Source organism: Zingiber officinale, chromosome 2B (assembly GCF_018446385.1).
Source record: "Zingiber officinale cultivar Zhangliang chromosome 2B, Zo_v1.1, whole genome shotgun sequence".
NCBI classification, from domain to species: Eukaryota; Viridiplantae; Streptophyta; class Magnoliopsida; order Zingiberales; family Zingiberaceae; genus Zingiber; species Zingiber officinale.
Window position 1 is genome coordinate 152,657,011 of NC_055989.1, and position 26,284 is coordinate 152,683,294.

General features: G+C 39.3%; 4 protein-coding genes across 5 annotated transcripts; 1 reads left to right on the forward strand and 3 right to left on the reverse strand.

Annotated features, from left to right (window-relative positions):
* Positions 1 to 781: 781 nt before the first annotated feature.
* LOC122047934 (guanine nucleotide-binding protein subunit beta) lies at positions 782 to 6,429 on the reverse strand. The gene is made up of 6 exons (XM_042609471.1): positions 6,117 to 6,429; positions 5,934 to 6,028; positions 3,282 to 3,703; positions 2,344 to 2,701; positions 2,135 to 2,248; positions 782 to 1,096 (listed from the first exon to the last, which is right to left on the reverse strand). Exons 1-6 carry the CDS (start codon positions 6,220 to 6,222, stop codon positions 1,061 to 1,063), a joined length of 1,131 nt encoding a protein of 376 aa, XP_042465405.1. The 5' UTR covers positions 6,223 to 6,429; the 3' UTR covers positions 782 to 1,060.
* A 9,482-nt stretch (positions 6,430 to 15,911) lies between these two features.
* Positions 15,912 to 18,014, reverse strand: LOC122047935 (glucan endo-1,3-beta-glucosidase 7-like). The gene is made up of 4 exons (XM_042609472.1): positions 17,879 to 18,014; positions 16,580 to 17,595; positions 16,213 to 16,498; positions 15,912 to 16,026 (listed from the first exon to the last, which is right to left on the reverse strand). Exons 1-4 carry the CDS (start codon positions 17,943 to 17,945, stop codon positions 15,992 to 15,994), a joined length of 1,404 nt encoding a protein of 467 aa, XP_042465406.1. The 5' UTR covers positions 17,946 to 18,014; the 3' UTR covers positions 15,912 to 15,991.
* Positions 18,015 to 18,148: 134 nt separating this feature from the next.
* Positions 18,149 to 20,995, reverse strand: LOC122047938 (uncharacterized protein At1g01500-like). Of its 2 annotated transcripts, none has more exons than XM_042609474.1 (3): positions 20,706 to 20,995; positions 19,384 to 20,220; positions 18,149 to 18,733 (listed from the first exon to the last, which is right to left on the reverse strand). In XM_042609474.1, the coding sequence occupies exons 2-3, from the start codon at positions 20,077 to 20,079 to the stop codon at positions 18,500 to 18,502; spliced, it is 930 nt and encodes a 309-aa protein (XP_042465408.1). In that variant the 5' UTR covers positions 20,080 to 20,220; positions 20,706 to 20,995; the 3' UTR covers positions 18,149 to 18,499. The 2 variants fall into 2 exon arrangements, with proteins under 2 accessions (XP_042465408.1, XP_042465407.1); XM_042609473.1 differs by having other exon boundaries at positions 19,384 to 20,186; positions 20,706 to 20,994.
* Positions 20,996 to 23,337: 2,342 nt separating this feature from the next.
* LOC122049679 (splicing regulatory glutamine/lysine-rich protein 1-like) lies at positions 23,338 to 24,023 on the forward strand. Its single transcript, XM_042611040.1, has one exon. It carries the CDS (start codon positions 23,466 to 23,468, stop codon positions 23,778 to 23,780), a length of 315 nt encoding a protein of 104 aa, XP_042466974.1. The 5' UTR covers positions 23,338 to 23,465; the 3' UTR covers positions 23,781 to 24,023.
* Positions 24,024 to 26,284: the final 2,261 nt, after the last annotated feature.

Consider the following 26,284-nt stretch of genomic DNA (forward strand, 5'->3'; position numbering starts at 1 on the left):
ACAAAATAAGTCTAGCCAAAGCCAAGTTGATATAAAAATATGACAATAAGAGTGAAAATTGCACTTCACTCTAGAAGTTATGTACTCTAAAAATTGCCATAAAAATTGAATTTTAATCGATTATCATGGTTTTCTATGGTATACAATTTGGTCTTCTAGGAACAACACATGCGACAAACATGTAAACGATTCATCAACCTAAATGCCATTCTTCAATGCACCAAAAGCACCACATTTGAAGGAAGTAAAACAGCAAAGATTACAAAACCAAAGCATATCATAAGGTAAGTTGCAGAGACGATATTTCATCAGCATGATGAGCAGAAAATGCAAGCTATGTTCAATGGCATCACACACCTTTTGAGCCAAATCCACTGTCGCCCCCGGAAGTGGAGTCTAATCAAGAACCTCGACCACCTCTGGTGTCGTGATCCTCTCGAGTATCAACGGTGCAATCCTCTCCCTGAGCTTCAACCCACGGATGCCCGCATCGACGAAAGCAAGACAGGATTTTGCAACAGCTTCTAGAGGCGGAGGAGAGGGCCACCGGCATTTATGCACAGAAGAATGGCAGAGGAAAACTGGGTTTGGGGTTGCGTTTTCCCTTTTTTTTTTTTTGTTGATTTTTAATGAAATGTATCTCTTATTAATCTCCATCAATAAACAGTTGGTTTCGTTGAACCGACCAGTTCAGTTCACTCAGCTTTCGAGATAACCCCACACAAGGTGTCACAGTTAAAAACAATAAAAACCCAAACTCAACAACCGAATGCAGCACAAATTTAGCTCAATCTAGAAAGTTGGAAGAAACACAACTTTCGCGCAACACGCAAAGAATTCCCGATGCTTCGAGATACATGAACAAACACAGCCGAGCATACAATATGAATACCAGATATGAACAATCACAGAAGGTTGAATCAATCCTAAGGGCCTGAGATGATAAGCAGCAGTATGTAATGGTTTAGGACCCTCTTCAATGAAAATCTTACCCGAAAAACAAAGGGTATGCAGGAATGCAGCTCCGGTGCCATAGTATCATCATTGCCAATGGTAAGATTCAGATAACCCTCCTGTGTCCGCCAAATGCCCAAATCTGCACCCAAAAAAAACGTCCTTATCAGTTGCATTGTAGATGTTTTTTTAAGTGGCACTGAAGGTTGAATTTGTTGAAATTATGCAAGGGAAAAAGTGTCGTTTGAGATAAGAAGAAACAAGAGCTACTTTTTCTCCTAGTCTTCAAAAGGATTGACTATGGTAAGTAGGCAAAGGGAAAAAAAAAACTTGTTTCTTCAAGTAGTGTCCATAAATACTTAACATGGTGGTTGGTGTGTCGAGGTAAAGATACAAGGGATTATAGAAGTCTGCTAACTATAGTAATCTAACTGTAACCTCCATTGGGGACAGGATTAGGGGAACTAAAGTCGGGAGGAATTTGGCCAGGTTGCATTTAGTACTCCAAGCTCGCTTTGCTTATAAGCCATAATTTCTTCTCTAGCTGAATGTGAGAGATTGCCCTTTGATTTAGCAGAAGCAGAAGAAGAATTAGTAGCAGCTTATCAAATGGAATATTCAGGTATCAGACTTGGTTTATTTTATCTTGCTTCATACCTAAATCTATTAGTTTCTTCATTATTTGTAACGATTCTTACTTAGGTGGGTGGAAGTTATCTATTCCATATATATCTGTTCCTGAACTTTTTGGAATAAAAAAAATAGCTGGAGTCTTTGGAATGACACCTGGTACCTGTGTTTGCTCTGTTCCAACTGATCATGTTAGTTCACACCAGTAAAATCTCACACCATTCATGTTTCATCCATCGTAGGCACGACAGAGCTAGTAGGTAATCTTACCAACTTAGAAACCTAAGAAAAAAGAAAAGCTATTCCTATCCACCTTAAATTGGATTTCAGGAAGCAATACTAGAGAAATAGACACATGGTCACAAGAGAAAACTATAACCTGGAAGTTTTCAAGAATTAGAGTTGTGCTTAGATGTATCAAGCTCTACTACGACAATCAATCTCTATAAGAATCATCAGCAATCTGTATATGGCAATTGATCGTCTTCACGTATTTTAAACATATAAACTATGTATACAGTTTATAAAAAGGTGGCTGCAAGAGATTCACCTTAAGGTTCTTGTCCCAACTCCCTGTGCATAAAGCACTGCCATCAGAAGACAAACCTAAGCAGCTAATGCGCAAGTCATGAGAATTTTGAAGCGTTCCCAAGTTCAAAACCACCTAAAGAGAAATGAACACGCACAAACAGAAATCATATCGTGGTTAATTTTGCTGAAAACTATGCATTTTTTAGGATGGCAGGAAAGTGCATTTACCTCACCCACTAGTGTATCCCAAACACAACAATCGCCACTGGAATAACCGGCAAAGAGTAGCCTTCCAGATAAAGAAAAGGCAATAGACGTGACAGTTGGGACATCATTGTCGTCATGCTGTTGACTGTAAACTTGAAGCTGATGTCCAGTTCGCATATCATATAACCTGCATGTGCTGTCATCTGAACCAGTTCCAAATCTCTGCCCATCAGGGAAGAACTTGACAGTGTTAACATCTCCTTGGTGACCATGATATGTCCGAACTGCACGGCTAGCAATTCGAGTATCCCATAACCGTGCAGTTGCATCACAGGAACCAGAGACAAACATGTTGGAGTTCGAACTGTTGATTGAGACACTGCAGAAATAAACAAAGAAATTGCATGTCAGAATATAGATTTAAACTAGATTATTAGTACAACTGACAAATTTCATGACTTTTCATATCCTACATATTTTCTTTTCATCAACCAGGATGGAAGCTCGTAGGAGGGAGAGGCATTTGGGATTCAAGTTGGTATGTTAAATTTAAATTTACATCTTTAAATCTTCAAACTTATAGATCCTCATGATATATACTGAAACATGTTTTGATCAGTGTTTTTATACATGAAAATCCTTATAGTTTTATTAATGTCTCTGATGATCCATCATTCCATTTGCTAGCTTAAACATTTTATAATATTAATCACAGGTTCTAACCTTGACTGAAGTATTAAACAGATAGAAAAATGTGCTATACTTAGGTAACTTGTATGTTAAGCTTCTGATATCATGTTTAATCAATTCATATGGGCAGAGGAAGTGACAAAGCTATCAAAGATGCTACTAGAAAGAACTACACCCAAATGTGTGGTTATGACAAATAGTTCAATTGTAAGTTTGGAAAATGCTACCTGAATTAGTTAAATTATGCCTTTATAAAAGGATATTATTACCTCAACACATCAGCTGTATGTCCGGAAGGAAATTCTCCACCGAAAACTGAAATTCTTTGGCCAGTTGTGACATCCCATAGAACACATGTTTGATCACCGGAGCTAGTAATCAACCGAGACTCCTGATCAGGAACATACTGACAAGAATACACATAGCCTTTGTGCCCCGTAAGTACCCTTGAGACAGGAATGTTGTCTCTTTCAACACGAGAATTGAGATTGAAAATAGTGCAGGCACTGTCAAGACCTCCACATGCAACAGATTGCCCATTTGGTGCAAATGCACAGGTCATAACCCAGGGGCACTGAAGCTTTATAGCATGTGTCTTCTGACTCGTTAAAGCATTCCATACAATTAGACGTCCATCCTGAGAAGCACTGACTATCCAGTTCCTTTCAGGTGCCCAGTCCAATGAATAAACCTGAATTCTTAAAATAGAATACATTGGTTCGCAATCTAAAATAAACATGCTAAAAATGTAAAATTTGAGACAAATAAAGTTGTAGAAAGAAAAGCAAATACTAGGTGACGGGCTATTCTGAGTAATTCTCCACCCTACCATACCATTACAATATAAAAATAGTATGAGAATTCAACAGGTCCAAGCTTATTATGAAAATAGCAAAGAAAAATGCATGTAGCAGGGAGTGGCAATGAAGCTGGACAGAACCTGTTTGTCTCATATGGTTCCCAATGCCAACCTAAGAGAACTGCTATCCATCGTGGCCTCACCTTGTTCAGAGTCTATCAAACAAAATATTGTCCTTGATCAATTAGTAATAGACCCAAGTAGTTTTTTCCCCGGCCGCACTCACCATCTTATTAAGTTTGAAGTAGCTTGAAAAGTATGTAGATATAAACTACAACTATTTTTCAGAAAAAAGGGCTAGAAATAAAAAGTGTCACTTCATATACTGATGTAGAACATGTTAAACTTCATCTTTTTTTTAACTAATTCTATATAGTTTTATGCAAATTGCTTATGAATTGGATGGGACAGTTTTGTGGACAGATAAAGGCATAAAGCAATATGGAATATATCTCTTGCTATGAATGGTATCCTAACATTGCAAACTGAGTCAAACATTAGCCTGGGTGACATCAATCAAATATAACAAAGAATTAAGCAAGGTTGGCCTCAGCGCAACACAGGCCCAATCAGATGTTGTGTAGCACTATAGCTAGGGTTGTAAACAATCTAAGCTGAGCTAAGCTTTGGGGTGTTTAAGCTTGTTTGCTAAAGTAATCAAGCCAAGTCAAGCTGAGCCAAGTTTAAAATGAACCAAACCTTTGAAATGTTTGTTCAAGCTTGGCTTGATTTATTTTTTATGAGCTTGAGTTTGGTTCGTTTAGATGTTATCGAGCTCTCAATTCAAGCTTGGCTTGAGCTTGGTTAGAGCTTAGCTTGTTTAGATGTTATCGAACTCTCAAATTTTTAATTATTTGATTGATTATTGAGTTTTGTAATTCAAACTAATTTATTTATTTTTATTTAGCATATTGATAAGAGTTTTATTAATGAACATGAACGTTGTTCACGAATATTGTTCATGAATATTGTTCACGAACATTGTTCATGAACGTTGTTCATGAACATTAACGAGCTGAACACATATGTGTTCAAGCTTGTTTATTTAGTTTAACAAGCTATTCAAGCTTGTTTATTTAAATGATCTTGTGTATATTGAACAAACATAAACAAACTCTTACCAAGCCGAATACCAAGTTTGTTCACAAACGTTTGGTTCATTTTCAACCCTAACTATAGCTAACTCATAACTCCAGATACTTTAAACTAACTAATGTGCTTCTATCATTCTTCAAAAACAATGGCCAAGTAATTACATATCTACAATCAGTCAATCAGCCAGTAATTGCAAGTCTCTCTCAGACGGAGCAAAAGATACGATTGTTAAACTCACCAAAGATAGAATGCCTAATATAATCATGCTCGTATGTACATCTCTACCCGAAAAGAACTTAATGCTCACATTTGCATTCTCACAGTCAGTTTCAATAAAGAACGTAGTGGACTAAGGTATCCTTCAGTGTCACAACGAGATTAAAACTTTCCCTCCATATGCATAAACAAAATTATTTATCTACAAACAATTGATAGGATTACAAGCTATTGTGAACTAGCATGCCAAAAAAATCACAAAGGAATTACAACTCCTAGGTCCTGTAAAATGACAGAATAATAGGAGAAATAACCAGCCCCAAGAGAATAGGAGGAACATTATTTCATGACTATAAACACATTAGACTAAACCCTGATCATCTTATTGCAATATAACTGTGCTTAGCTCTTCAATTTTTTCCTCTATATTGCACATCGGATTTTAAAAAATACCAACTAGAATATCAAGATTTTCTAAAAAAAGGAAAACTAGTTTTAAGTATGACCATCAAGAGTTTACTGCTTAAAATACCGAGATTTTGAAAGAAATATTTGTGCCAAAATGAAGACAAATATTTAGGAAAGTGTTTAGTTTTGTTCACTTTCGTGACGCTTTAGAAACATCATTAGCTGCATGTTATAGAAAGTTTTTTAAAAGTCTCTGGCACCAACGAATCAAATGAGAAAAAAGTAAAGCATATACTCAACAATTTCAACCCTCACCAAAAATAGCCAAGAAAAATCAACCGACCTTGCCAGTGTGACCCTGCAAGATCCTGCAGCAAACGAGATCTGTGGGGCTGAAACTAATTGCCGATCTCCCTTGGCTCTTAGCATACCCAGCCACTGAAGCACGCACACAAGCGTAAGCCTAGAGGGCTAGTCATATCACATGTAAGAAAACCAGAGAAACATAAAAAGAGAGGAATCCCACCATCAGTATCGAGAAGCAACTGCCTCCTCTGCTTCAATCGCTCCCTCAGAGAGTTTACCGTAGCCGTTGCAGCTGCGTGCCGCTCCTTAAGCTCCGCGACCGACATCGACGAAGCCCAACCCTAGCTCCAGAAAAAACAAACTGAAGAAAGGGAAATCCAGGGCCTCCTATGATGCTTAACCTCCCCGTGAGCTTGATCGGCGCCCTAATCGCCTGTTTCAGTAGTAAAAATCACGCCTTGAAGGAGCAGGCCGCCAGAATCGACCGAGCAAGGAGGCGGAGGACGGATCAAGTCAAGGACGGGGAACGGGAAGAAGACGACAAAGTGCCACTGACGTCAGCGATCGAAACTTATCCATTTTGTTTAAAAAAACCAAAAGAAAGCAAAATTACATGAGTCCGTTAGAGTTAGGAATATAAAAGATAATACTTGGTATATTTTTTTTTAAAAAAAACTTTTTCAAAAATACTATATTTTGTTTTTATCTTTTTCCATCCATTTTTTAAATTTTATTTGCCTTCATTATTGGAACCTCAAAATTATTTTTAATGTGATAAATTAAATTAGGTTAGGTCCTATTTTAATTTGATCCATATGTCTAAGTATGCAGGAGCTTAGGAGCATATAAAGTGAAGCGAAAGATGTAGCTAACGAGAAGGACGACACGAGAAAAAGTCGACGGACTCGGTGCGCCCGAGGGACAAGGTGTCACGGAAGAGTACACCGGTGGACGAAAAAAATGTACACGACGTTCGAGGGACGAGAAGTCGGAGAGGAAGTATGCTCGAGGAGAAGGCCAGAAATTGAGTTCGAGTGAACCCTATTCCGGTGGCCAAAATCACTCAAGCAAGCGGAGCCGGAGCGGAAGACCCAGACTGAGACGAGCAAAACTGAAGCAGAGGGTCTAGACCAAAAAAAAGTCAACCATGTTGACTTTGGTGGTCCGGGCGCTCGGAACTCAACTTTTATCACGATCAACGTGTATGTTGACCGACGTATCATGGATAGAATTCTATCTCACTCTAGGCGCCCGAAATCCTTCCAAGCGCCCAAAACATAGCTATAAATATAACCCTGATTTCAGTAGTTCAGATAACAACTTGTAATTCCTTTCTTTCTGTTCTACTGTTAATTGTGAGTTGTTAACGTTATAAGAGGCTACTCTGCCCGAAGGAGATCTTCATAAAGTGCGCTTCATTCTCCTTGTGTCTTTGTCTGTTTAATTAGTCTCTTAACTTTTATTACAAGTATTCTTAATTAAGTTATAAGTCGAGAAAGGGTTGAGTTTATTTGTGCAAGACAATTCACCCCTCTCCTCTTGCCGGCCACCAAAGAACCAACAAGTGGTATCAGAGCCAGGACACTTCAGAAGGACTAACCGCCGATTGAAGCAAAGAAACCAATGGTCGGACCAAGCATCGTTCCTCCAAAATTTGAGGAAGAATTCGCACACTGGAAACGTCGAATGAAGGTATTTCTAAAAACTGACTTTGAGATTCGTTTAATAATCAAGTATGATTTTGTAGTTCCTATGAATCAAAACGGAGAAGAGAAAGAGGAGAGCCTTTGGATGAAGAAATAACAAAATGATTCCTTAGCTAATAATAGAGTGATATATCACTTGCTAAGTGTACTGCCGCCTCAAGAAGTCAATCGCATCGGGAGCTACTCGTCGGCCAAAGAACTCTGGGAAAAATTCCTGGAACTCCGCGAAGGCACATCCGAAGCCAAGCTCACAAGACGAGACATACTTCGGAACAAACTAACGAATATCCATCTAGAAAGAGGTGAGTAAGTAGTGTAGGATCGAAAGCGCTAGAGGGGGGTGAATAGCGTTCGTGGCTTTCACGTTCGTTTTAAAACTATTGAGTAATATGCAGCGGAAATAAAAGAAACAATGCAAACACCAATATTTACTTGGTTAGGAGCATGTGGTGACTCCTACTCCAAGGCTCGCGATTGTTGATCGTTTTCGGTGGGCAATCACTATAAGTTCAGAAATTCTTTATAATTTAAAGTACAATATTAAAGCAGTAATAAAAATTATACAGACAACGGAAAATAGTAAACTTGAAACTTCTGGTTGTTGGAGTCTTGTTACAGCTTTGTCGAATCATTCTTTGAGCAGAGCATGGAAGGAAGATTGCAATTTCGAGTGATGTACAAGCTGCTGCTCGAACCAGGCTTAAGTAGCCTGTTGAGGGCGCCTTCAACTGCATGGAGGGCGCCCTTAAGCCCCGGGTCAGCCGCGTGTGGATGAACTCCGCACTGCTAGCAGCTTATCTGTCTTAGGGCACCTCCAAGCCTATGGAGGGCGCCCTCCACCTAGCGTCTAGGGCACCTCCAGCTCCATGGAGGGCGCCCTCGGCCTGCTTCCTGCGCTGCTTCGGCAAAGGCACCTGAGGCGCCTCCAAACTCCATGGAGGGCACCTCGGAAACTGTTCATTCGGGCTTTTAGTTCTTTTTCACTCTCTGTAAGATACGTTAGTACAAAATACAAAACATATTCTGCAAAATAGAGTTAACACAAATAAAACAAGATTAATATAAGAATTTGACAGTTACCAAATTGTTCAGTTCTGACTTTGGATTTCCATCCGGAAACCCTAGGTCGAACCGATGCCTATTGTTCTCTCACCGAGGAACGCGTCCTCACCTACTTCACTAAGGAGAGTTTACCTGTTGCCAGTCCGGTCATCCAGACCAACTGGACTTTTGCTCAGCACCCGAGGCTTCCGGTCTTCATGCTGGACGTCCGCTCCACGACCCGCCCAGACTTTCACCCGGTCCGCAACCACCAAGATTTCAACCTAGAGTCCCTGACTCTAGGATTTTTGCCCAAAGCACTCGACCTGCCAAGACTTTCTGCATAGGGTTACCATCCCTTAGGACCTAGGGTTATCACTTTCTAGGGTTTTCCACCTGACTAACCGCAGCTAGGACTTTTCTTTACATAGGATTACCACACCCTAGGGTTTTCCACCTGCCTAGAATCCACTAAGACTTTTGCCTAAGACAATTTAGGACTTTCCTACGAGCTCAATTATACTTATTAGATCATAAGACAACTTAACTTTGGACCCTTTGATATAATCAAAACTCAGGTTCGATTGTCTAGTGCTCCCTGCACCAACAGGTAGCCAACCTACTGTTGGGGTTGCAAGGTTGCAAACATAGTCCCACATTGAAAAACACTTGGAAAAGATCATGGGTTTATAAGAGAAAGATATCTCCATTGGAATGAGACCTTTTGGGTGGAGCCCAAGAGCAAAACCATGAGGGTTTAGGCCCAAAGTGGACAATATCATGCAATTGTGGAGATATCTAAATTCTTTTCGATCCTAGAATTGGTATCAGAGCCCGGACTGCCAGAAGGTTTAACCGCTGACTGTGCACAAGAGTTATGGTCTGATTGAGCCATGTGAGTACAATATTGTCCTCGAACAAAGAAAATGGAGGCTCCTATGTTCGGATCAAGAAGACCAGACACCAGACAAGAAGTCCTATTTGCGGCTAGGCAAGAAAGTCCTAGTAGGTCGAGTGGACCGAGAGGCAAGAAGTCCTGGTGGGTCGAGGATCGAACGTGGGAAGCATGTGGTCCTTTGTTTGAGGGGGGATTGTTGGGGTTGTAAGGTTGCAAACATAGTCCCACATTGAAAAACACATGGAAAAGATCATGAGTTTATAAAAGAAAGATATCTCCATTGGCATGAGGCCTTTTAGGTAGAGCCCAAGAGCAAAACCATGAGGGCTTAGGCCCAAAGTGGACAATATCATGCTATTGTGGAGATATCTAAATTCTTTTCGATCCTACACCTACACGCGAAGGTAAAAGAACTAATCACCGAACTTGAAAATCTCGGTGAAACAGTAACCAACCGGGACTCCGTACGCTACGCACTCAATGCCTTTCCTAGGACTTCAGAATGGACCTTGATAATCGACACCTACTACATCTCAAAGGACTTGGAGGTAAGTATCCTAGACGAACTTTTTTCTACTTTAGAATTACAGAAAACTAGATGTGCGGGTACAACAAAAGAGTTAAGCCAGACTCTGGCGCTAAATGCAACCAAGAAAGATGAACTCGTGTCGGACTCAAAAGAATATCAAGAAGCTTATATGGTAAGGAAATTCTGAAAATTTTTTAGATCTAACAAATTTAAAGAAATACATAACAGGAAAAGTCCAAGAAATAGAAAAAGGGTTCGATGCTACTAGTAGACCCGACCCCGGGCCGGGTCTGGCCCGGACCCGGCCCGGGCCCGTAACCGGGTCAACGGGCCGGTTGCCCGTTGACCCGGTTCGCCGGGTCGAACCGGAACAGGCCCGGCAAGTTACCGGGCCGGTTCCGGTTCATTGATTGTAAAACCGGCGGTTCAGCCGCAAAATTTTTTTTTAACGGCTTGAACCGCCGGTTAACGGCGGTTCATAGCCGTTGGAACCGTCGGTCCGTTGGGAGGGTTTTTTGGGTATTTTTTTCAACGGTTAAGATCATTTGACCATTTTTTTTATCAATGGCTATGATTTAGTGTCCGTTACTATCAAAACTTTATAAACAGAGAGCTCATTTCATCATTTTTCACACACATTTTCTCTACTCTTAATCTCATTTTCGTATTCTCTAATCTCTACACGCTTTCATTTCCAATTTTCAATTACAATGGAAGGAGGCCGCGGAGGTGCATCATCTCGAGCTCGGAAGGGAAAGCAAATAATGAATCCGCGGGAGGAGGACCCCAACATTCAATCCACCGATGATGAGATCGAGCATCTTCCGAATCCGACACCCGAAACACAAGGAAGTACCGATGCAATTACTTCAACGGTTCGGGAACTTCCTCCTCTAAAGTCTTCTATTTTTACTAAACATTTTGAGAATGTCACTCTTCCGTCGGGAGAAATGCGTGCAAAATGTAAGCACTGCAATGCTTCCTACAAATTCCAAGCCGGCGGCGGCGTTGAAACGACATGTAGAAACGAAGCACCCGACGGAATATGGACTCGACCGTTCTCAAACACAATTATCAAGATTTTCTTCAACTAGCGGTAGTACCGATTCCGGTTTATTTTTATATTCGGATAATAAATTAAGAGAATCATTAGCTAAATTTGTTTCCGTAGAACATCTTTCTTTTAGTTTTGGATCTAAATGCACATTTGAAGATTTTGTAAAGAATCTCTTAATCCATGTGCTAAACGTGTTCCTAGGACTACACTTACTCGTACAATTAAAAAATTAGTAAAACAAGGAAAAAAGAATTTAATTGATGAATTTAGTAAATTAGATAATAAAGTTTCTTTATGTTCCGATATTTGGAGTGATCATTGGCAAACACATTCGTATATGGGTGTGACTTGTCATTGGATCGATAACTCTTGGAACCTCCAAAAAAGATTATTAGCTTATAGAGTTTTTGATGAATCACATAATGCTCATAATATCGCACAATTATTATGTTTAATTTTAGAAGAATATGGTTTAACTCATAACATATTTTCAATATCATTAGATAATGCTAGTTCTAATACCGCTTGTATAGATGATCTAAAATTTGTTTGTCAACTTATTATTGGAGGTTTATTTTTTCATATTCGTTGTGTATGTCATGTTTTAAATTTATGTGTTCAAGATGGTTTAAAAATTTTAGAAAGTTATATTAAACCAATTAGAATTGCAATTTCTTATTTATGGTCTCATCCATCTATAATGAAACAATGGGGTAGGTTTTGTAAAATTAATGGAATGAGACCTAAAAAATTTCCACGTGATGTACCAACACGTTGGAATTCAACATACCAATTATTACAAGATTCATTTCAATATAAAGAATTATTATGTTCATTTTTTGCACAAAATACTAATACTAATATATATTTATTTTCACAACAATGAAATATTTGTAGTAGTATTTGTGAAATTTTAAAAGTATTTAATGATGCAACCGAACAACTTTCCGGTGTTTATTATCTCACTGCTCAATTAGTTTTAGAAAATTTTTCTAATATAGTATTAGTTTTAAATGAATATATTAATAATGAATCTTTATCTCCTTGCATCTTAGCTATGAAAACTAAATGGGAAAAATATTTTTATTTAATTCTTGAAATTTATTTAATTGCATTTGCTTTAGATCCTAGATTTAAATTAGAAGTTTTACAAGAAATGTTAACTTAATATTATGACGCTTTAATTCCAATTAAAGATTCTTCTTCCCCTGATCCAGTTAATATTATATATAATGTTAGAATTTATTTATATGATATTTATAATCAATATTATGCAAAATATGGAACACAAATTAATATTTCTGAAATTCAACAAACTACTAGTAGTAATTTAAAACTTACAAAAGCACAACTCTTATTAAAAGAACGGACAAAACGTCCACGAGGATCCTCAAGTTCCACACAGGAACTTGAGAATTATTTTACGACTTCTTTTGATTTTAATGAAGCAGATAGCGAAAACTTCGATATCTTAAAGTGGTGGTCACAGAAGGCTCAAAGCTTTCCCGTTCTCTCCTTGTCCAGTGTCAACTGTTGCTGTGGAGCAGACGTTCAGTGCCGGCGACAACATATTAGATGAACGACGATCAACTTTGTCTCCCGACTCATTGGAAGCCCAAGCATTACTGGACGATTGGACTAGAGCGGAGAAAAGAATCCAAGGAATGCAACTTTCAGATGACGAAGTTGAAGATTTTGATACTGAAGGAACAAATACGACAGGAACAGGAAATGGAAGTGAATGAAAATGTAAAAGGATAAAAATGTAAAAGAATTACATGGGCTTTGATTCCCCTAAAGGGATACATAGGCAACTTAAATAAGTGCAAGCCCTTTTTTCAATAAATTTTAATTTCTAATTTTTAATGTTTTGTTTAATTTTTAATTTTTAATTTTTTTTAACATATTAATCTTGAACCGTGGCGAACCGTGACGAACCGTGAACCGAACAGTGAACCGGCGGTTCTGAACCGTGAACCGTAACCGTCTTGGGCGGTTAAGGTTAAGGGTCGACCTGCCTGGAACCGTCGAACCGGCGGTTCCGAACCGTCGAACCGTCGGTTCCGAACCGTGGTCAGGTCTAGCTACTAGTGCCAAAAGGAATGACACATAAAAGAGGACTGCCTAGAACTCAAGGAAAAAGACAAGATGTCTAAGCAAAACAAGTACAAGACTCTAAAGTCTACTTGGGACGACAACTCATCATCTGAGTTAGAAATAAAAGAATATGTCGGACTAGTACTGATTGCAAGTCATGAAGAGCAAAGCACCTCAGAAGCCAGCATCAATGAAGGGGAGCGACTTCAGATGAATGCAAAGAAGCAGGGGGAGAATCAGGCTTCAAGTCTGATATGGTAAGTGATGTATGTCTCTTACCTCCCGATCAACTCTATTTTGGTATTAAATCTATAGCAAAATCAATGTGCAAGTTAAAAAGCAAAAAATGATAAATTAAAAAATAAAAACTTAGAAATAAAAAGAATTTTGGTAAAATTATGTCTAATAAAAGATTTTAAAAAAGTAAGACTTGAAAATGCTAAATTAAAGGAACAAATAGAAAACTTAAAAAATTCTGCATGTTCAAATGTTTCTGCTTTAAATGTTAGAAACTATATAGGATTAAACTGGTACTATAGATTTCACAAATGTCAAATCAGAAAAATAGTAAAATCTTATATCCCTAGAAAATACCTGATTAACCCTGTAGGAAGGAACCTATATTGGGTTCCAAAAACTTGTATAAATTAAAAGTGAAATTATACTTAGGGCTTTCAGATAAAAGATTAAATATTTGAATTCATTAAAAGACTTTGTCTAGAAGTGGTTGATGATCCAATAACCAAGAAAGCCAAGTGTCTTGCCACAGTCTGGAAGTCAATTTCTAAATTGAATATTTAATTGACAAACTAATAAGTATGAAATATTTAAATGCTTTCAATTTTTGTCAATGGTTTAATATTTATTAAAATATATTTACTTGACTTGCAAATTTCACTTAGAAATTTTTTTAATTACAAGTTTCATTTAAAATTTATTTTGTTTACCCTTAGATTTTATTTGGTAGCTCAGTTTTTTTTATGCGATCAAAGGGGGAGAAGAGAAGGGAAGATTAAGTCTAGAGGGAAGGTAGTTCAAATTTAAATTATGATTTTTTTTATTTTTTATTATTACATAATTGCAACTTTACTTGGTATCGTAATTTTATTATCTTTACTTTATGATTATTTTACCCTAACTTAACTTGGGTTGCTCGCATCAAAAAAGGGGGAGATTGTTGGAACCCAAAGGTTATTTTTTATGTGATCAACCAAGTTAGGTTAGGTTCTGTTTTGATTTGATCCATGTGTCTAAGTGTGTAGGAGCTTAAGAGTACAGGAAGTTAAGCGGAAAACGCGGCTAGCGAGAAGGACGACACGGGAGAGAGCCGACGGGCTCGGTATATCCGAGGGACGAGATGCCGCGAAAGAGTACACCGGTGGACGAGAAAAATGTACGCGACGTTCGAGGGACGAGAAGCCGGAGCGGAAGCCTACTCGAGGAGAAGGTCGGAAATTGGGTTCAGGTGAGCCCTATTCTAGTGGTCGAAATCATCCAAGTGAGCGAAGCCCGAGCAGAAGACTCGGACCGAACCAAGCAAAATCGGAGCAGAGGGTTTGGACCGAAAAACATCAACCATGTTGACTTTGGTGGTCCGTGCACCCGGATCCATTCCGGGTGCCCGGACTTCGGGCGCTCGAAACCCTTTCGGGCACTCGGAACTCAACTTTTATCACGATCGACATGTATGTTGACCGCCGTGTCGGGGATAAAATTCTATCCCACTCCTGGTACCCGGAACCCTTCCAGGCACCCGGAACAGAGTTATAAATATAACCCTGATTTTAGTATTTCAGATAACAACTTGTAATTCCTTTCTTTTTGTTCTATTATTAATTGTGAGCTTTTAACGTTGTAAGAAGCTACTCTGCCCGAAAGATATCTTCATAAAGTGCGCTTCATTCTTCTTGGATTAGTAATCTTCTGATTGTAAACCAAGTATTTCTCCTTGTGTCTTTGTATGTTTAATTAGTCTATTAACTTTTATTATAAGTGTTCTTAATTAAGTTATAAGTCGAGAAAGGATGAATCTATTTATGCAGGACAATTCACTCTTTCCCTTTTATCGACCTCCAAGAGATCAATAATCATTTTGTATAGTTACAGTTAATATGATAAATAAATACATATTTTAAATATGATTGAGAGTTTAGTTAAAATTAAACGAATCGAATTAATTAAAATTGAATAAATTTTTTAATAAAAATTAAACAAACTGATAATATAGTCAAAAATTAAATTAATTAAATTTTTTTAACAATGATAAAATTACGAGAGATAACCGAAATCAAAATTAAATTTTTAAAAATTCAACAGTTTAATTTTTTATTTCAATTTATTCAATTCATTCGATTTAATTGGATAAAATTTTTTAATAGACTGATTTTTTTTTTTAAAATTAGAATACTAAAATAATTAAATTAAAATTCTAAATTTTAACCCAACTTTTTCCCCCTAATTCTAAATCATTTTTATCAAACCTAAGAAATTCTAAACTAAAAAATTAACTTAGTTTTATTGTGAGAAAAGATTGCATTAATAATTTAAAGGGGATTTGATAATAAATGTTATGTTCTATTCTATTTGAAGGTCTCAAGAGAACAAGTTACACAAACACCCAATAATAATTAACAAACACCATGTAACTAATATCTTACTCTTAAAATCATCTCTTTATTCCTATTCTTCCATAAACTTAAACCAAAAACCAAAAAAAAAAAACTTATTCCTCCTAGTTTTTGCCTTCCTCTTCTTTATCACCTTCTTCTCATTGGCCTCCATTGTACACACACTTGGAGTAACCTATTTCCAAATACAAAATAAGAAAATATTGCAATAAATAAATTTTAATTATACAAGGGTAACGTGAATATTTTAGAATTGTAAGGCATCAAAATAAAATCAGAAGGGTGAATTGAAAATTTCCTAATTTTATTTAGTAATATTTAAAGACAAAAAGGCCAAATTATGAGGATCGGATCCACGTACTCGGGTTGTCGGTGGTGAGGACGGCGGAGCCGCTGAAGTCGCAGTCCCCGGCGTTGCGGGCGGAGACCTGGTAGAACTCGTTCATCGCGTACGCTGCGTGCGATCGGACGGTGTTCGGATCTTCGCACGCCCCTCCTTCCTGGATCGGACCGCAATCCACCGCTGGCTGCCCACAAGCATAATCCAGGCTCGCCTGCAGCTCCGCCTCCGTCGCCCCCTGTTTCGGCACGCACCACCTCTTCCCTTCCGACCTCTTCGGCGACGGCGCCGTCGTCGACGAGTTTCCCTGCATCCCATCACCGTCATATGCCGTCAAAGTTCAATCTTGCCCAAAATTACGCGATAAAATTTTCGATTTTTTCCTTACCTGGGAAGCAGGGGCGCTGGGGGCGGCGGAAGACTTGGCGAGGCCTACGTCGTAGGTGGGCGTGAGGTCGGGGCGGTAGAGGCCGAAAGAGCGCTCGGAGGTCGGCCCGGGCTTGAGATCCTCGTCGTAGAGCGCGAAGATGTAGGTGTCCACTGACTTCCCCGGTGCCGCTGGCGTTCCGGCGAGGGAACGCAGGTGCGCCACCAGGCCGCCATTGTACGCCTGAGCGTTCTCCACCGTCGCCCCCTCTTCCCCTGTGTCTCCCTTGTATGGCCAACCAGTCTCCGCCACCAAGATCTCCACCCCCGGGAATCCCGCCGCTGCGATTGCCGCCCTCACCGCGTCCACCTGCGCGTCGAACATGTTCATGTATGTCGCCCCCGATCCGGAGTCGTGCCGCCCGGCGTTGGGCTGGAAGAGGCAGAAGGCGAGCGTCTCCGGCCGCGGGTCGCTCTGGTACGCGAAGTAAGGGTAAGGATTGATCATGAAGGGGCTCGCCGTATCATCTAAGAAGGCGAGGACGCCCTTAAGCGCGGGGAGGACGTCGGCGTGAAAGGCGCCGGAGGAAGGAGGCTCGGAGCTGGCGAGTACCGACATGATGTTGACGGTTGAAACCTTGATGCCGGCGGTGGAGGGGGAGGCGGCGACGAGGGCGGTGCGGAGGTTCTGCATCGCCGGGAGGAGCTGAGTCGCGAGCGCTGAGTCGCCGGAGCTGAAGGCCTCGTTTCCGATAGCGACGAGGGAGATGGAGGTGGCAGGGTGGAAGGGGAGGACGTTGGCGGAGACCCAGTTGGCGGCGGCCATTGGGTCGGAGGCCAGGGCGGGGATGTCGCCATTTGAGGCGCCGATGACGACGGAGATGCCAGTGCAGGCGAGCGCGCGGAGAATATTAGGGTTCGCGCCGTAGAGGCGGACCTTGGAGATGGTTGTCGACTGGAGGAGCTGCGCCGTCGCCGCCGGTGGCGGGAGATTGTCTGCCACCTCGCCGTAGTTAACTCCGATAAACGACTGCGACTCTACAATTCCACCATTAATCCATCAAATTTGCATCAGAAATCAAACTTTCTTCTCCACATTCAATCTCTCCAACTCAAAATCATCACAAACTACTCGAAATCCCGATCAAAACCCGCTTTTTACTGCCTGCAACTGTGCAATCACCGGAAGAAACTAACAAAAAAAGCGCGATTTTGAAAATTAAAAAAACTTGAAATTGCACAACATCAGCTCAAAGATATCAACTTTTTGCCTAAAAAACAAACAACTCACAGCTTTCGATCGAAAAGACAGAGAACTCACTGGCTAAAGGGAGGGCGAGAAAGAGAGCAGCAGCGATCATGAGGCATAGGGAAATCCTGGAAGCCATGGCGAAGAAAGCTGAAAGCTCTTTCGCTGCTTTAAGGAAGAAAGCTGAGAGCTCTACTAAAATGGATAAAGAATCGTCAAGATCTACCAATCATACCTGACAGAAAAAAGTATGATGTGTAAGATGAAGGAGGAGGAGAAGCAAGGAACCAGATCCGATTTCCAAATTTACCATTCATAACTTTTAGAAAATGATGAGAAAGATGAAGAACAAGAAAGGCTTGCAAAAAATTACTTTATGAGTTCTAGGATACAGCAAAAACTTTACCAAACTAGTTTTGCACAAATCTGTCAAAATGAAAGATTATTCACCATATTACATAATTCAAGTTTCTGAAAAATAGTCAGAAGCTAAAACTCTGCCCTAAAGTGAAACTCCTCTATGCCCTGAAACTATCGACTGAAAAGTGGCAGCAGCAAAAATTTTTCTTCAGCATGGGGAATGCATCTCAGGGTTACTGCCCTAAACTTGTGCCTTACTTGTATCACATCCAAAGTTTGAAGGAAGATATGCAAGGTACTAGATGCTGCAAAGGTTGTGTCAATTATTCGTTTTCAAAAAAACCGCCTTTTGAAGCTTCGACTGGTAGCTCGGTATGTGCGAAAAAGTAAACCGGCACCGATTCCGATACCGATACAAACACCAACACTGATCCCAACTCCAACCTTGACGCCTTCGTGAAACCATGAGAGTTCGCCATCCTCGTCCACGTAATCTGCACTAGGTTGCAAATTATCATAGTCCATGTCTGTGTTATTCTCAGACCTGCTGTCTCCGTATCCTAAACCCTGTTACAAGTTAAATGTCAAAGAGAGTGATGCAGTTCAGCACCTCAGCACATGAAAGGATAAGAAACATTTAGCCGGTCCTAAATGTTAGCGCAAACATGATTTGATGACGAGGATAAATCATATTCCCAATAAGCTAAGACAAAACAAGCACATAGACTCCAAGAACTGCTAAAATGACTTATATGGAAGCAGAGCCAACATATATATCATTCTAATTCAATAAAATCAATGTTAACAGCTTATTGGGCATCCTCTGATTCGAGAATAAGATCCCTGCCATAATCATGTGAGAATGGCATAGTATGTCAATACATATTGATGAAGTCCTATCAATATGTTCTATCAACTCTCCATAACATAATTAGTTACTTGTTGAATCTAATTTAAGAAAGAACATAGCGTTCTAGTGAAATTAACACAAACTAGTATTTCAATGTTCTTAAAGTAGTAACATTTATATTTGTCTCACTGAATAGTTAACAAAAGACCACCAAGAAAAATACAACATAGAACACCCTCTGTTAATCAAACAGAAAAAAACCATGCTGCATTATGCAAAGTAAAAAAAGACAGTGATAACGCAGTTAGTATCATGGAAAGGATGATAAATTTGTTGGACTTCATTTGTGGACTATTGTTTACATTACCTGTGAGACATCTTTGAATGGTAAATCTTTCTTTGCATCCGTGGAGCTGTCATCAGGGATTGAATTTCGCATTAGCTTATTTCGGAGTTTGGTTCTGCCAGAAAGTTTCATAGTCTTAGTCAAGATAATGGGAGACCCTGATGAACACGCAGCAACATAAACCTCAATTAGAGGTGCAACTGCAGAAGATCCTGAACTCTTAGTCTTATCCAAAAAGCGAAAGGCAGCTGAAGAAACAATCTGGCATTTGATGCCCCACTTGCTTTTATTTTTCTTCGCTTCAGCACTGAAACCATTACTATCTCCTAGCTCCAACACTCCACTGAGCAACATATCATCTCCTTCCCAAACATCAAACCTAACACTTCCAGTCATCCTTATGCAATCTGTCCCAACAAAAGTAGCTTCTTCTGACTTCTTATCCATCCTATCTCTTCTAAGCAAGCAGGAAACAGAGTCTGAATAAATACCACTTCTTCTTCCATTAACTTCCAAAATGGTATCTGGAGTCAAGGAGGTGTGCTTGATAGTGAGATGCTCAGGTGTCGATTCATCAACCTCGAAATTGCTCAATCTCACATAGAAGACTTTCAAATCAAGCCAAGGTGATGACTTGGGAAGGTAAAGAGGGTGGATGATGATGTTCCTATTATCCTCATTCCTATGGAACTTGGGCAACTTGTGGGCAGAACCCATGTCGAAAGTGAGCTTTTCCCCCCTATATTATTCTTGTATTTCCAATTAATCGCCACATTTTTGTCATCGATAGGAAGATGAACTCAGTAGATTTGATGCTGCTTCATCTGATTATTCAAGCAGTAGAAATAATTGATAAAACTGCAGATTTAAACAACAACCTCGAGCAATCAAATATCTAAATCAAAAGGCATTAAATTAACAATAGAGAACATTCAGTATTAGAAAAAACAACTAAAAACTATATATATGTGTGTGTGTTTTTCAAATGATCTCTTAATTAAACACATACTCGAATAATCAAAACAGAAGAGAATCGGGAGTAGAAATCAAATAATCATGCCCAAAAAGGCAAAGCAAGATCGAGGGCATCTTATTTCTCATCCATCTGGGAAGATGCGCTGATCTCAACACTGTTATTCCCCGAATGGACCAAAAGCAAAAGACAATACATCACCAATAAAATTGCAAATCTTCGTTAAATTACAAAAGAAAGGTAACAAAATCGAAATAGAAAAAGAGGAGGAGACGGAAAACTAATAATTTGTGATTTGCACGCAATCAAAAAGTTTTCTCAACAAATCAAGAAAAAAAAAGGGGGAAAAGGTAGACGAAATCGAGGTTACCAGCAAGGCGACCAATCTCTCCGCCTGAGTCCCAATTGCTTCTCCAATCACGGGCTCGAGGATCATCCACGCGTGGTTTTGAACAGACCGACCAAGCAATCGATTGGGGCTGCAAGGCCACAATTTTTTCTTCCAAGTGGATGGAGGAAGAGCAGGGAAAGCGACGGCTACCGGTGGAGGCAAATCGAGGACGAGGAGTTGGCGGATTCGCCGACGTCGGCTTCGCGTTGTGGATAGAGATCGACGACAAAAATCGCGTTTTTCTGATTTATTTATTCTTCACGACGAGAAAGGAACGTCGCCTCATCGGCCCAGCGAAGTGTCCATAATTTAGGCCGCGTACTTTTAAGCCGGGCCGGTAGATGAACCGGCCCACGCATTGATCATGGTTTGACCGAACCAGGAAAGAATTTAAAATAAAAGTTTCAAATTGGGAAAATAAATGAACAAAAATTTTAAAAAGCACATCTCTTATTTTTATTATCATTAAAATAAAATATTAAGAGTGGGCCATCTTAATTTTTTCTCAAATTATTCTTTTTGCCACTTATTTAATATTATTACGATCAAAATTATGAGTAATTTTGATAATGTTAAAATAATTTTGAAATAAATAGCTCAAAGTAAGAGATGCATCATCTTCAAATCCTTCTTTTTCAGCCTCTCATCCAATGTAAATGTAATGTGTTGGCGTCTAAATTAGAGGTGGGATCACATTTATCCCCCTTAGGTTCGACGTTGAATCTAATTCAATAGGTTGATCACTAGGGTCCAACCTTGAGTCGTCTAGTCCGATTCAATTTGATGTATTGATGTCTAAATTAGAGGTGGAACTATCTTCAATTCCCCTTGGATCCGACTTTGGAAATGATTTGATGGGTCGATCTCTAGAGTTCGACTCAAGGTCTCTCAACTTGGATCCATTAAAGGTGGGGTGGCCACCTTCAATCCCCCCTAGGATCCGATTTTGATCTGACCTAGGGTCCCTTGACTTTGATTTGACCTTCCTAGGGTCTAACATTGATCTGATTCAATAGGTTGATCATTAGGGCCACCTTGGGTCCCTCATCTTGGTTATCCAATTGGATTGGTTGGTGCCTACTTTCAATCTCCCTTATATTAAACCCTAAATTTGATTCAATAGGTTGACGACTAGGTTATTGAATGACCGATCCGATCAAAGATCAAACCCTAGTTGCTATAGGAGTTGATGGTGAAGAGGACAAGTAGTAAGGAGACAAAATGAGAGCAAGTGGGGGGGAGGAAATGGACGGCGCAAAAATCCAACAAAAATCTTTGACCACATCATCTCATGCCTCCCATAAAATCTAGGCCTTGACGTGCATTGCATGTTCTATTCATTATTGTCACACTTTCCCCTCTTCCATCAATCCTTGTGGAGTACAAATGAAGCCAAAGAGATACAAAGCTTATCCACCAACTCATTTCTTCTTTAATCAACTCCATTTACTCATCCTTCTACTAACCACCCAAAAAAGGGAAAACAAATCTAGGTCGAATCGGAAAGAAAAGTCCGAACAAACGATCGCGAAGCATCCCGCAGGGTGTTATAGCTTTGTTGGGTCATTGTTAATGGTTCTAATCCAATCACCAAACAAAAAGGGGGATGTGGATGTAGAATTCATTAGAGAATGATTGTCGAAGTGCCACACGAGTTGGTCGTATAGCCTTCAAATACAAATAAGTAGAAGAATACATAAAGGGAGTCCAAGTCCTTTTCAACTTTGTGCGAGAAATATTTATAGAATGAGTGGTGTAAGTTAATTATGAGTCGACCACTTGTTCTTCCCCCCATGTGTTATATTTTGAATAAGGTCATTGTCAATGGCTCCTATTCGCGAGTACTAACAAGATAATTTGTCGACAAAACTAGTCCAAGGAGGTTTTCTCGCAAAGGTCTATAATTTAATCTCAATTGTTCACTACAATGAATAGGAGTTTCATGAGATTTTAAACTTGCTTGAAGAAGCCCTTTACGCAAAATCACATGAATGCTTGCTTAAAAGCCGCATGATCCGATTATAATTTAATTTGGGTTGTTTGTTCATGAGTGAACTAGATTTCCTTGTGACTAGACTCTCCATCCTAAATTTTTCTTCTAGTACAAATGAATTAGTAACAATAAAATAAAATAAAATTTATTTAAATATAAATAATGATATAATAATAAATAAAATCAAATAGAAAGGATCTATATACTCGACCTCATTTAATGAGATAAAACTTGATTATTATTATTGTACACTCTTCGTCCTAATTTTTTCTCGCGTCAACTGTGATGTGCTGTGGTCCATCTTCTATGGTTCCTGAGGGTGAGCCCCTCTGCCTTTGGCACAATAAAAACTTGCCCTCTTCTGTTTCAACCTTCATCAACAACACACACCACCTTTGAACTGGCAACCTCTGCCATGCCACTTCACTCTGCAACCTCAGCAATCTCTACTGTTTGTACAAATAATACATGGAGAGACCCCACTGTCTTTTTAAGTCTACCTTTTTTTTCATTATTTGACCACATTTGCCTCGCCATGGTCTCTTTTTGTATAAAGCAATGTTGTGGTTGATGTAAAGTTGTGAGCTAGAGAAAGAAGAAAACGGTCTGAAGGTTTGAAGATCTCGTCATTGATTTGTTGTTGTTGTTTTTGGGTTTTAGACACTTGATTTGATTTCAGGTATATGTTTGATTTGTGAAGAAGATTGAGAAAGAAAGATTGGATTCTGAATTCTTGAATTGCTGGCATGGGCAAGAAGAAGGGTAAGAAGGCAATTGCGGGAGAGGAGTCATCTCGAAAAAGAGGCAGACCTCGCAAAGCAATTACAGGAGAAGATGATGAAGAAGTGGTGAAGGAAGAGTGTGATGACAAGGAAGAAGAGGAAGAAGAAGAAGAAGAAAGTGCAGAAGAATCCAATAAGAGGAGGAAGAAAAGGAAACCGAAACAGAAAGAAGAAGAACAAGAGCAGAAGAAAGTAGAGGTTTCTTCCTCAGCTGCTGCCAAGAAGGATGAACCGAGGAAGAGGAGGAGAAAGAGTCGACAGCCTCATAAGAGTGCTTGATTTGATCAAATCAAGTTCTCATTCCATTCATCTCTTCTTCCATCTGTTTCCATGGTTCTCCATTCCGATTATGTTAGCACAAATCTGGGTGACTTGTTTTCTTTCTTTGTTCTTCCACTTCGATTCGCATGGATTGGTTCCATCACTTACCTTAAACATGTATCAGAACTTAGTTTTTTTCCATATCAAATCTAGACAATTACTCGATGCTTATTAACTAAGATTGTACATCAATTATCGTTCTTCACGTTCATCTTTCAATAACATATTGATTGTTACTCTAACAAGGGATGAAAGTGAACAGATCTATTCTGCGACACAATTTTTTAGCAACGCAACTAAAGCAACATTTGCTAAAGTAGCATCTCTGTAAAGTGATTAGATAAAGTAGTTTCAAGTTATCTTGACTGTACTTTACATGTCATCTGAACTGTTCATTCTAAATATCTGATGCTAAAGAAGTAAGATTTGTGTAAAAAAAATAGTTAAAAATAAATTTAGTAAATCGATATGACTACATGATGACTTTGATAAGATATAGAGATAGAACAATATAATGCTACCAATTCAACAGATGAAAGGAAAGAAAATGAATATGATGTTATTGAATTCTTCTTTAGACCGACATCTTTGGTTCATTTTAGACATTTTTTTTTACTGTCCAAAGTTAGGAAACATAGGTGAGGAGCCTAAGGTGCTGAGCCTCTTTCATCGACGAACTTTGAAGAAGAATCACAACACAGTAAACATGCACCAGCAAGAATAAGAGCTAATACTTTTTTATTTTTTTTAGTTTCAAGAATCGGACATGTTTACTTGAGGAGAGGAATTGTAAAGGAGGCGGCGACATATGAGAGAGGGAAAACTTTCTCTTATTTTGTCTAGTAGAGAGGAAAGAAGGAAATATGAGAGAAAATGTTAGAAGACCTTTGATCTTGCTTCTTCTGTCGAGGTAGACAAAGGATCAAAGCTGAAGCTGTAGGATCGTGTAGAAATATCCGTTCTATCTCTCTACCTGGGCTCGATTCTGTTAGTATCCCAAGGTAGTTTTAATATAATCAACCAAGTCAAGTTAGGTCCTGTAGGTATTTAACTTGTGTGTTTAAGTGTGCAGGAACTTAGGAGCACAGGAAGTCAAGTGAAAGACGTAGTTAGCGAGAAGGACAGTACAGGAGAGAGCCGACAAGCTCGGTGCGTCCGAGGAATGATATGCTGTGAAAGAGTATGCGGGCGGACGAGAAGGAGGCGCACGACGTTTCCGAAGGACAAGAAGTCGAGCGGAAGGTTGCTCGAGAAGGTCAGAAAATGAGTTCGGGTGAGTTCTATTCCGGATGACCGAAATCACCCAAGCAAGTGGAATTGGAGTGGAAGAGCCGAACTCAAGCGAGCGCAACCGAAGCAGAAGACTTGGACCCAAAAAGTCAACAGGATGGCGCCCGAAATCGAATCTTCATCCAAACGTGACGTGGCACGTTCCGTTACAACGGGGATAAAATTTTATCCCCCTCTAGACACCTGGAACCCCTACAGGTACCCCAATCAGGGATATAAATACAACTCTGATCCCATAAGCTAAAAATAACACTTGTAATTGATTTCCTTGTTTATTCTACTACTATGTGAGTACTTTAAATGTTGTAAGAGACTTCTATGCCTGAAGGAGATTTATAGTGAGCTTTCAAAATTTTGAATTAGTAATCCTCTGATTGCAAACCAAGTAAATATCTGTGCCTCTTCTTTTCTTGTAATTAGTTTATTTTTGTACAAGTGTTTGTTTATTTTAATCAAGTCATGAAGATCAAGAAAGGTATTCTTGTTTTAAATTGTGCAGGACAATTCATCCCCTCTTGCCGGTCGTAAGGGACCAACAGGTTCCCTCAAGTAAACAAGCCTTAACGTTTTAGTTTAACTAATCCATAACAGCCTTCACCGTTGTCATTATCTAGCGTTCTTGCCCCCTGTATTTTTACTCATTACAACATTTGCCATATCATCCAAACATATTTTACTAAAAGCCCACACTAACAATTCGTTGTCACGGTTTCGGTTTGTCGCTTCATCAAAGAAACTAACATTATCCAGAATTCCTTATTAAAGACACAATCAAACATGATATCTTTTGCATCACCATAATCATTGTTGCAGAAAGGACAGTTGAGTTATTGCACCTACTTGAAGTAGAAAAATTACCCTAGGCTAGCTTCAACAAGGTCTTGACTCTTATGAAAACTAGAGTTTTTGAGATTGTGTCACAATCTGCAACTAATCAGTCGTCTACTTTCTTATCTTGAAAATTGTAAGACTTTCTAGCTGAGAGATTCCCATGCCGATCCACCTTCCGTATTCAATTATCTAGACCCAATGAACACATCAGTATTCTCCCCCTCGTTGAGCTAATAAAAAGCAAACCACATGAAGGCACATACAAAATGCAGACCTCGAGCTTAATGGGATACTCTCAATCCAATCATCCTAGATACGAATACTAGAAGATCCAGCCAGGA

Coding starts and splice junctions, on each gene's coding strand:
- LOC122047934 (XM_042609471.1), bottom strand. CDS start 6,222: ATGTCGGTCGCGGAGCTTAAGGAGCGGCACGCAGCTGCAACGGCTACG. Junction 2,702..3,281: donor CATACAGCTGATGTGTTGAG/GTAATAATATCC, acceptor TTATTTCTGCAG/TGTCTCAATCAACAGTTCGA. Junction 2,249..2,343: donor GGGATACACTAGTGGGTGAG/GTAAATGCACTT, acceptor ATTTCTCTTTAG/GTGGTTTTGAACTTGGGAAC.
- LOC122047938 (XM_042609474.1), bottom strand. CDS start 20,079: ATGGGTTCTGCCCACAAGTTGCCCAAGTTCCATAGGAATGAGGATAAT. Junction 18,734..19,383: donor CATTCAAAGATGTCTCACAG/GTAATGTAAACA, acceptor AACTTGTAACAG/GGTTTAGGATACGGAGACAG.
- LOC122047935 (XM_042609472.1), bottom strand. CDS start 17,945: ATGGCTTCCAGGATTTCCCTATGCCTCATGATCGCTGCTGCTCTCTTT. Junction 17,596..17,878: donor TCTCGCCCTCCCTTTAGCCA/GTGAGTTCTCTG, acceptor GTGGAATTGTAG/AGTCGCAGTCGTTTATCGGA. Junction 16,499..16,579: donor CCAGCGCCCCTGCTTCCCAG/GTAAGGAAAAAA, acceptor GATGGGATGCAG/GGAAACTCGTCGACGACGGC.
- LOC122049679 (XM_042611040.1), top strand. CDS start 23,466: ATGGGCAAGAAGAAGGGTAAGAAGGCAATTGCGGGAGAGGAGTCATCT.